Here is a 10,945-nt window from a genome sequence, read left to right on the forward strand (position 1 = left end):
ATCAACACTTTTACTTCACTGGTTATTCCATTTGCTTTAGTTAATCTATGTTCAAGAACAAGTTCCCAAGTCTCTATGGACACCCACTATGGATTTTTCTTTTCTTTTTTGGTCTTTTAAATGACCTTTTGCTTTCTTCACGCATTATGTTTTTTGATGTCATATCACAGCCCATCAAGTCTCCCTCATTCATGTTCAATGTGTCAAATCTATTCTGGAGATGTTAACTAAATTCAATTGGTATATATGCAAGGTATATGTTGGCTCTCATCGCCTGGCCTATTTTTTTCAATGTCAAGCTATACTCAAATATGAATGATTGATAGTCTATTACACGGTTGGCCCATGCTTGTGTTTTGGTAGCTCACAGTGAGCCTCTCCATCATCCCTTCTTGCAGATGTTTTCAAACGGATCCCTGTGCATTCCACTTTGTGAGGTTCACATGTGCCTTCTGCTTAACACAAGGAGACCGAGCACTAGTTTCCACTTAAAGGCCATCCTGTCAGTGGTTGCAGATGAAATGGGGATGTGGGCTTGGGGGAGGGGCAAACATTGGCTGGCTCCCAGTGGTGGCTGGGAATGTCCCAGAGTACTAGTCTGGGTGAGTTGCTCTTCCTCCTTGCCCAGGGGTCTTCCTCATCTCCTACGGTATCTGCTCCAGAACATCCTGGAGGTCCTGGAGAGCGTGAGTGGGTGATTTAGCGTGGTTTGTGGTGGTAATCAGTGGGGAGAGGCTGTGTCATACACCAATTCAAATTCTTACATGTACAATCTAGGGACACTGATTCCATTCTTCCAGCATGTCACTATTCTCACCCTCTTTTGTGAGATGTTCCTTTTCCATTCACATAAGCACACTGTCCCCTAAGGTTACTGTCTAATCTTTTGAGTTGTTATTATACGTTTGATTCAATATAAAACAAACAACTCTCTCTCTTCTCTCTCTCTTTCTCTCTCTCTCTCTCTCTCTCTCTCTCATTCACACACACTCACACACACACACACACACACACACACACATACACACACACAGTCTTCAAGTATTCTTAGACTCATGGCAATGGGGTTGAACTGCTCAGTAGAGTTCTAGGAATGTAAATTGTTATGAGAACACAACACCTTTGCTTTCTCCCTCCGAGCAGCTGGTGGAGTCAGCTGTTGAACTTTTGGCTAGCCGCTTAGCTCATAACCTATTATGTCACAAGGCTTCTTTACAGTCCTCTCGAGGCTCGTAGTTACAGCTCCTGCTGCAGAAAGCAGCGTGGCGGTTCGGAGAATCCCCTCGCCTTCCTGCTTCTCCTGCAGCCCATCAAGGAGAGACTCGGGGTGGCTGGTGGGCATCTGTGCACAATCTCCAGGTCCAGTTGGAATCGTGGCCCATCAGCAAATGAAGGTCTTGAAAGCTTTACTCCCTACAGGTCAGTATGGTCCTCTACACCCTGAAAGGGCAGGTCTTCCTCATCATGTTTTGAGTTCATTCCTGTCTGAAGGGTTCATCTTCTGGCACCTTCTCTGGCCAGGCTCTTCTGCTATGCATGTGATTTTCAGTGTCTGGCAAGGTTCTTCTGTGATCCATAAAGTGTTCAGTGGCTATTCATTCAGAATTGAGCACCTATTCCTTCTTCTTTGTCGGTTCTTAGTCTGGAAGCTCTGCTGAAACCTGCTTACCTTGGGCGATCCTCCCAGTGGCGTGGATTCTAGCACCACAGCACCACCGAAGCCACTAGAGTATGCCAAGCCGGGGGATGCTGCATGGCTTTGAAATCCAGAAAGGGGTGTGCCAGCAGTCTAGACCATCATCAGACCACCATCCTTACTCCATCTTGCACGAGTGCACAGGGTCAGTTGCGCACAGCACAGGGTTGCTGTGGGTTGGAACCAACTCGATGGCACCTAACGATAACACCAATTTACTGAGCGAAGAATCTGAAGAGCTGGACGACATGAAGAAGAACTGGGCATCAGGATATGCAGATGACCTGGGGTGTGCAGATGACACAACCTTGCTTGCTGAACGTGAGGCAACTTGTAACCCTTGACGATGAAGATCAAGGATCACAGTCTTCACTATGGATCACAACTCAAAATAAAACAGGAAAACAAAAGTCCTCATCACTGGTCCCGTAGGTAGCATCGTGATAAACAAAGACAAGCTTGATGTGATCAAACATCTCATTTTGCTTGTATCCACAATCAATACTCATGGAAGCAGCAGTCAAGAGATCAAGCAATGCATTGCATTGACTCAATGTGTTGCACAAGACCTCTTTAAAGTGCTGAAGAATGAAGATGTTACTCTGAATACCAAGGAGCACCTGACCCAAGCCACGTTATTTTCTATTATTTCATATGGATATAGAAGTTGGATACTGAATATGGAAGACCAAAGATGAATCAATGCATTTGGTTGGTTATGATACTGAAGAAGAATATTGAAAACACCTTAAACTGCAAGAACACAAAACAACAACAAAAAAGAAGAATACTACACCCCAACTCTCCCCCCTCCCAATCCCAAACCCAACAACAAACAAATCAGTCATGGAAGAAGTACAGCCAGAATGCTCCTTAGAACTGAGAGAGTCAGACTTAGTATCATATATGTTGGGCATGTTATCAGGAAAACCAGTCTTCAGAAAAAGACATCATTGTTGGTAAACTGAAAGGGCTTCAGAAAGAGGTAGATCCTTGACAAGACAGGTCAAGACAGTGGTAGCAACAATGGGCTTACATTTAAGCACAATTGTGAGATGGTCCTGGATGGGGCAGTGTTTCGTTCTGTGGTGTACGTAGGGTGGTTGAGTTAGAAGTGACTCCACAACAACATATATTCTATGGCTTTCCTTGCAGTGTGGGGCTTGCAGTAACAGAGGGAAATATCAAAGTGACAAGTCTTAAGATTAAAAAGTAGAAATAAAAAGTAAGACCAAGACCAGAACACAGTGGGCGGCACCTGGAAAGACAGGTTCCCCAACAGTAGGTGCCCAGCTTGGCACTGGAGTCTGGAGACTGAACCTCGAGGTTTGAGAATTATGGTGGCCATGAGACAAAGTCCAGGATTGAATGCATGAAGACCATAGCCTACCAGCAAACTCTTAAATAAAAAACATTAGCAGGTGGTTATTTGTGGAAAAAGCAGTGCAACACGGTGAGTTTGATTTATCCTGGGAAGCTCGGGAGTTTAATGTTAGGAAAGATGAATATATGTTAATAACAAAGGGGAAAGTCTACCAATTCAATTAAAAATGCACACCTTATAGAGGCACCCTTTATTCTATCCAATGCTATTTGATAATAGGCATAATCGGTTCCTTTATACCTTTGATGGTGAAGGTGGCACAGGTCTGGACAGCTTGCCATTCTATTGCGAGGTCACCTGGACTGAAGTCAACTCCTCCTCAGCAAAGAATGACACCCTTGATTTCAAAACAGCAACCGCGGAGGAAAACGATAGGAAAACGCACATGTGGTTTGGGGACATGGAAGATGTTTTTTAATTAAAAAGATTGTAAACCTAAAATAACGATAGATTTAATTTTTTGAAACCATTAGGAGTATTTCACCAGAGAGAATCGAATGCAAGGAGTTGCTTGCACAAGTACTGGAAGAGCGAGAGGGAGATGGTGGGTGGATGTACACACAGAGAGTAGCGGTCTTGCTCGGGTATCAGAAGCTGCTGACGTCTTTGTCCTAATGCCAATGCTGGTGCCTGATGCTGTGTGGTTCCATAAGAGATGTCAGTTCTCGGTGTGATGCGCAAGTGAACCACAACTAGATGGCGTTACCTAGTTTCCTCCTGGGCCTGGGTAGAACAAGAGATTCTCCTGTCACATCTAGAGATGACCCACGAAGGTCGGTGGATCAAGTATGGCTGGCCAGCTGGGCGGAGCAGCACCTTGTTAGTTGGCATCAAGTCTGTTCTGGTCACAGGGACGCTCAGTACAGAGAGCAAAGCACAGCTACCTCGTCCCGCGTCATCTCCACAAGTGATCCACGGAGGGAGCCTATGGTAGCACTAGGGTGTCAAGCCATTTGTCTAGGGTCTTCCTCTGTTTTGGTCACGCACTACGCATGACGTCCTCCCCCAGGGCCTGGTCTTTCCTGATAACATGTGTCTCTGCCGTGACATTTCACTAATCATTGTTGCATAACTGCCATGGTAACCATTACCTAAACCAATGGTATAGCTGGATTTGGGCCCGTAGAGAAGATTCAGTATATGTATACTTGTACACAGTAATGACCTGGGAGTTCCCTGGTATGAGGCAAGCTCTGAGAGGCATGTCTTTCCATGTGCATCCAAAGCCAGTGGCCCTGGCATTTTCTCCTTGATGACCTCTCCCTCCTCCAGGGAGAGTCTGACAGTGCTCCATAGTGGGTTCTGATAGATCCCCTTTATTGGGTCTCTGAGTTCACCAAAATGAGGGACAAGACTCCTTTTTTTTCTCAAAGATTGACTAAGAAAATATTACATTGATCCGCAGTTCAGGGAGTGTACATATGCAGACACAGAGACCCATAGGCTAACAGTGCGTAAGGCACGAGCTCCGGGCCACAGAGTGGTGCTTGTTGGCTCAGAAGCCCGCTTCCTCTAAAAGGAAGCCCACATCCTCCATCTTGTTTGCAGCTCATCGCTCCCAACTGCAGGGACATTGGACACGGCTCTACTTGCATCTAGCAAAGAGCTGCAGGGTTTATGATCATAGATGGAACATGATGATCTGTGCCATCTGCGAAGAGAGTACGCTCACCTGGAAAGGGTCAGAGAGGACCCACTCATCTGTGCCCTAGGATGGACTGAACTGGGCAGACTAAGGAAATGGGCACAGTGAAGCCAGCAATTCAGAGAGGCGTTCCACATCAGCAAGGAGGTGGTACATCCACAGAAAGGGACAGAGCAAAGACTTCCAGACGACATGCTGGGACTTGCTGAGTGGGTGTTTCTGGCTCAGTCCATTGCTCAGTTCCTTCTGGGGCTGCTGGTGAATGGTTTCATTGGATTGTTCAATGGCTGTGGATGGCTCAAAAACAAGAGAATCTCTTTGTATGACTTCATCATCACCACCCTGGCCCTCTCCAGGATGGTTCTGCTGTGGATTCTCCTGTTCGATGGGGTTTTGATGATGTTCTTTCCCAAAGAATACAAGAGAGGGATTTTCAGGAAGCTGATCACTGTCTTCTGGACATTTACAAATCATCTGAGCATCTGGCTCACCACCTGCCTGGGTGTCCTGTACTGCCTGAAGATCGCCAGTTTCTCCCACCCCACTTTCCTCTGGCTCAAATGGAGGGTCTCCAGGGTGGTCATGTGGGTGCTGCTGGGCGCCTTCCTCTTGTCCTTGGGAAGTACTCTGTCTCTGATCCGTGAATTTAAGGACCACTCCAACATCACAGAGAATGTGACAAATTATATCAGAAAGAAGAGTCATAAATGCAAGGTGCTCCATTTTCTTGAAATTTTGTGGTACCTCCTTCCCTTGGTTGTGTCCCTGGCTTCCTACTTTCTACTCATTCTTTCTCTGGGAATACACACATGGCAGATGCAGCACACTGGTGGTGGCTCCAGGGACCCCAGCACCGTAGTCCACAAGAGGGCCATCAGTGTCATCCTCTCCTTCCTCTTCCTCTTCCTGCTCTATTTCCTCTCCTTTTCAGTCGCATCGTCCAGTTATTTCTTTCCAGCAACCAAGGTGGTGGCGATGACCACAGAAGCCGTCACAATGCTGTATCCCACGGGCCACTCATTGATCCTCATTCTGGTGAACCCCAAGCTGAGGCAGGCATTTGTGAGGCTGTTCCAGTTTGAGTCTGGCAGGGTGAAGCTAGGCTCCAGGAGATCCTCTCTCCATAGAATGACAGAGGACCAGAAGTAAGCCTAGGAGTCCTTCACGAGACTGTAGCTCCAGAGTCCCTGCTGACCCTTCATGGCAAAAGACAATGAGTGCGTGTCATCGGTCCTGCTTACTCCTTGATTCAAGGTGAGCGCCATACCTGTTTGGCCACTAAACAATGTTGGGCATTAATGAATAATGTTGACAAGCCATGAGGAGATTGGTGCTTACTGTCAGGGAGAGGGTTCCACTGTGTGAAGGCACACAGTTAAGACACAGGGCAGGCGGGAGTCTGGATTCTTAGCACTAATGGAGAGTACTATGGCTAAGAATGTGAACTGTGATCCAACCCGTGTGGGTTCAAATCCCAACCTTGGACTGTGTGAATTGGGTGAGCCTGGGGAAGTTTTATAAAACTTCTATGTTCTTTGATCTACTGCTTTGTAAAATGGGTATAGTGATGGCAATTTTCTGATTGAGTTGTTGGAAGAAATGTGATTAGCTATTCTTGCTAGATGCTCCCTCGTGATGACCTCATGCACAATGAAACCAAATGCTTCTCAATCAGATCATTGCGATCCATGGACTTTTCAATGACTGATTTCAGAAGTTGAACTTGGTCTGGAAGCTCTGCCTAAATCTCTTCAGCATCATAGCAAGACACAAACCTCCACCCACAAATGGACGGTGGCTGTGTATGATGTGTATTGGTCAGGGATCAAACGTAGGTCCCCCGCATGGAGGACAAGGAGCCTACCATTGAACCAGTACTGCCTTCGTTGGAAGAAACAAGTGAGTTAATATATGAAAAGTGCTTGATGTCCCACATGGAGTAGTAACACTCCTGTTATTGTCATTCCGCGAAGGGTTGTCCAACTGGAACAAACGGGAAGGGTCATCTTATCACGTGGGCTTTGGTCACTGGTTGCTAGGTGCAGTCGAGTTGGTTCTGACTCAGTGACCTTACATACAACAGAACCAACCAATGGTCGGTCCTGAGCCATCCTGACAATGATTATGTTTGAACCCATTGTAGTGTTAATGGTCCAATCCATCTTCTCAAGGGTCATCCTCCTTTTTGCTGTCGTTTACTTTTCCAAGTATGATGCCTTTTTCCAAGGACTGGTCTCTCCTGATATCATGTCCAAAATAAGTCTCAACATCCTGACTTCTAAAGAGCATTCTGGCTGTAATTCTTCCAAGACAGATTTGTTTGTCCTTTTGGCAGTGCATGGCACTTTCACTATTCTTCACCTCCATCATAATTCAAATGCACTGCTTCTCCTCTGGTCTTCCTTATTCACTCTCCACCTTTCACACGCACAAGCGGCCATTAAAATGACCATGGCTTGGGTTAGGGGCACCTTAGCGCTCAGAGTGGCGTCCTTACTTTTCGACTCGTCAATGATGTCTTGGTTGGCAGACTTATCCAATCAATGCTTTGTTTGATCTCTCGACTGCTGCTTCCATGAGCACTAATTGTGGATCCAAGTATGATGAAATCTTTGACAACGTCAATCTTTTCCCCTTTGATCATGAAATTACCTATTGGTCCAGTTGTGAGGAGTTTGGTCTTCTTGACACTGAATTGTAATCCATACTGAAGGCTGCAATTCTTGATCTTCATCAGCAAAGAGAACTTGAAGCCTCCTAATTTTCATGTGAGCAAAGTTGTGTCACCTGCACATCACAGGTTGTTTCTTAGCCTTCCTCCAATTCTAATGCCAAGCTCTTCTTTACATAATCAACGCTTCTCATGATTTGCTCAGCACACAGATTGAGTGAAGCACAATGGAGGAAACAGCACTGACATACACCTTTCCTGATGGCAAACCATGTAGTATTCCCTTGTTCTATTCACACACCCACCTGTTTGTCCGTGTATAGGAGCTACATTACCACAATGATGTTCACGGTGAGCCTCCTGGACAATGACAGATGACAGGTTGGGCATCCTGCTGAGACATGGGACTGTATCAACAGGCCATTTTGTCTCAAGGACACTCCCATCAGCTTGGCTGAACTTTCCATGGAACAGTGTTATGGTTTGGTGTCCGGAACCAGGAGGCCCGGCCATTACGTGGAATTCATTAGCCTGAGCTCTGGGTATTCTTCCACCCCAGCCTACAGCACTGCAGCTGCAAAGCTTGAGCAAACAAGGTGTGATGCTCTTTAGATAAGCACCTGTGCCCTGCTTCCCCTTGATTGGGTAAAAGATTGTCCTCGCCTGTGCTTGATTTGCAGCGTACCTAATTGAAGACTGTAAGCCCTTACTGACTCACGGGCAGGGCGCACTCCCCTGAACTCCCTGATTGGCCTGTTGCCAAAGTAGCCTAATTTGCATGTGCGGCAGATGCTTCCCCCCTTGCTGGCCGATATAAGCTGTAACTCTTTGTTCATTAAAACAAGACTTGATCAGGATACTGTCTTGTCTTCATTCTCCATGTCTCTTGTCCCCCCAATTCCCACTCCTCCAGGATCCACGTTGAATGTCCCGCGGGACGGGACAGTTTGGGACTCCCCTAGCCAATCCTTCCTTTCTGGGTTGGCTCAAGGGTCATGCCTGTGAGCAGACACACCCCTCTTGGAGAAGAGTCCGTTTCCAAGCCCAGAGCATGGAGCTCCCCTGATGGTTACGAGCCTCTCAGAACCCTTTTCAGACCAGATGCAAACGACAGATCAACTGCCAGTTTTTCTCACCGTTATCAGGTTGCCAAAGAGAAAAGAACCAGAAAGTTTGATTGAAGGTCAAATTCTCCTGCAGAGGAAGAAAGGTTTCTTATTAAATCAGAAGTTCTCACATACCACCTTGGTCATGACTTAGGCTAGCTGACTCGACTGTATCTCTATTACAGTACTGTCAGCCATTGAGGGTCCAACAAACCCAACAACATGCTATCTCTCCCGTTGATGAGTCTGTACTGCCTGGTGTTGATTGTCCCCTGTAATCCAGAGTCAAGGCTTGTCCACATTCAGGAGTAGAGATGAGAATCCGCATCAGCACAAAGCTGGTTCCTGAAGTGGAGATCAGACCTCTCTCTACTCTCCGACATCATCATTAGCCATCACCCATGGTCTCCATGACAGTCTTTAAATCCTCTGCTGGGGTTTGTAATTCATTGTAATAGCTAAAGAGAATTCACAGAGTTGATTCACAATTATGTGCTTTATTATAGACTAGCAGGTTACGATCCTATGATTCTCCAAGTATGAACTTGGAAGTAATAGAATATGATTGTTAAGAGACAGGATACATTTTGACCAGCAGGACAGCTTCTAACCAGGACTGCTCTCAGCTCCTTTTTCGGACATGCCCACAGACGCTCCTTCTCTTGGGCATGCGCGCAGGCTGGGTCCTTCTTCTGGCCTTGGTCTACTTGGGAAATTGGTACATCTCTTACATTCTGTTAGCAAGCTTCCTGCCCAAAGGGACTCGAGTCTCTCTCCACAGACTGGCAAACGCACTGTGCCCTCTAGCACTGGTCTGTTGGTTTCACTGCTCCTCCTACTACCATGGGGCTATGCCATACCTGCTGCTGATTCTTGCCATCTCACACTGCCTTCAGTGTTACAACTCTCTCTTCTGAGTTTAGGAGGTTTTCAGCGACGGGACTCTGGGTCTGAAGGACATATTCCACCTCAGGCTCTTCTTGATGGTAGTGAGTTTCTCCTCAACTTCTGTGAAACTGGCCCTTGTATTCAATTTCAAAGCATGGCCTTAAAACCGCCAAATCCTCACAAGATCATGAAATATGCTTTGGGTGACTTTTAAATGGGCCAATCTTGATAAGATTTGTAAAATAGACCAAGCATAGGCCCAATCGGTTATTTTTGGCAGACTATAAACACATGGCCTGAAGGGCCATCTCTAGAGAGAAACCGATTGCACTGCACCCTCTATCCTTGGAATAGTTATCTATTATATCTTACTCTAGATTATTTCAGCTTAGCTACTTACTTTAATGCACTGTGACCCGTGTTACAGATAAAGGAAGTGGAAATCTCTCCCGTAATGTGAGCATCCCTTAGACCCTGGCTCCATTTGCCTGCCTCGCCAATGCCCAGGGGTTCTGTGTGAAATGCTCTCTGAGTGTCCGGATTTCAGCGCAGGGAATTCCTCCAGGCTGATCTTCCTGCCAAATGCCCCATTAAAGATCTTCAGGAACGTACTCTTCTCTTCTGGATGTGGCTCCCTGCCCACCTTAGCTGCTCCTCCTTGTCTGATCCTACTTGACTCTGGTAATAGGACTTCGAAAGGGTTTCCATGTTGCTAGCCTGGTAATCTAAACAAGGAGGCTCTAAAAAGCTCACAGGACAATGGAATGAAAAGATGTGGAACTCCCCACCCGCTTTCTAAGCCCCTCCGGATGTGCGCCCGGGAGTGCACCTTGGCTTCATCCAATGTTAGACTAGAGAAGACGCCGTCCTGCCCACAGCACAACAGCCTTCAGTGATGGAGCTCCTCAGACATCTCTTTCTCTGTACTCTGGTCCATCGCAGGGTGTCAGGCAGTGAGAGTAGTTGGCTTTACATCAAGAACAGCCCATTTGCTCCTGCCAACAGAGTACTTTGATGGACAGTCCAAGGCTTACAGAAAATAGCCTTGTGTGTTCTACCCACAAACCCAGGCTCGGGGTGAAGACACTGCTTTCCCCAGCATTTGAAAGAGAACACAGACGTGGTCCTGGCTCCCTGAATGCAGTGACTCTTCTCGAGTGCATGTCCCTAGAGCCGACTGGGTACAGAAGACGCACGAGGCAGGGAGAGGCTTGGAGGAAGGCGGGGTGCGGGGATCATCGTGAGAGGGGGGCTTAGCTGGAAAGAGCTCTCTGGAGGGCATGTGGGGCCCTGGGACTGTGGGAAACAGAAACATTTCTCCCAAGTCATCCCCCCAAAAATATATGTTAGACTTAGGACACTGCTTGAAGCTAATGGTAAATGATTGTCAAGTTACCTCCCTGAAAGCGGTCAGTTGCCAGACTACTGTCTGGTCCCACCACAAGTGGGGCCCACTCCCTGCAGTTAAGGACAATGGGCTACTTCTCCCTAAATGTTTGCAGTCATCAGGTTTGGTTCCTGAAATTGGGGTTTGCACCCTACTGATAATGGTTTC

General features: G+C 46.8%; 1 protein-coding gene across 1 annotated transcript; it reads left to right on the forward strand.

The window, feature by feature from the left end:
• The first annotated feature begins 4,917 nt into the window (after positions 1-4,917).
• LOC142456216 (taste receptor type 2 member 3-like) lies at positions 4,918-5,874 on the forward strand. The gene has a single exon (XM_075557409.1). The coding sequence runs from the start codon at positions 4,918-4,920 to the stop codon at positions 5,872-5,874; it is 957 nt and encodes a 318-aa protein (XP_075413524.1).
• Positions 5,875-10,945: the final 5,071 nt, after the last annotated feature.

Source organism: Tenrec ecaudatus, chromosome 9, assembly GCF_050624435.1.
Source record: "Tenrec ecaudatus isolate mTenEca1 chromosome 9, mTenEca1.hap1, whole genome shotgun sequence".
Taxonomy (NCBI): Eukaryota; Metazoa; Chordata; class Mammalia; order Afrosoricida; family Tenrecidae; genus Tenrec; species Tenrec ecaudatus.

What these genes read in the sequence shown, in the direction of transcription:
- LOC142456216 (XM_075557409.1), top strand. Translation starts at nt 4,918, where the DNA reads ATGCTGGGACTTGCTGAGTGGGTGTTTCTGGCTCAGTCCATTGCTCAG.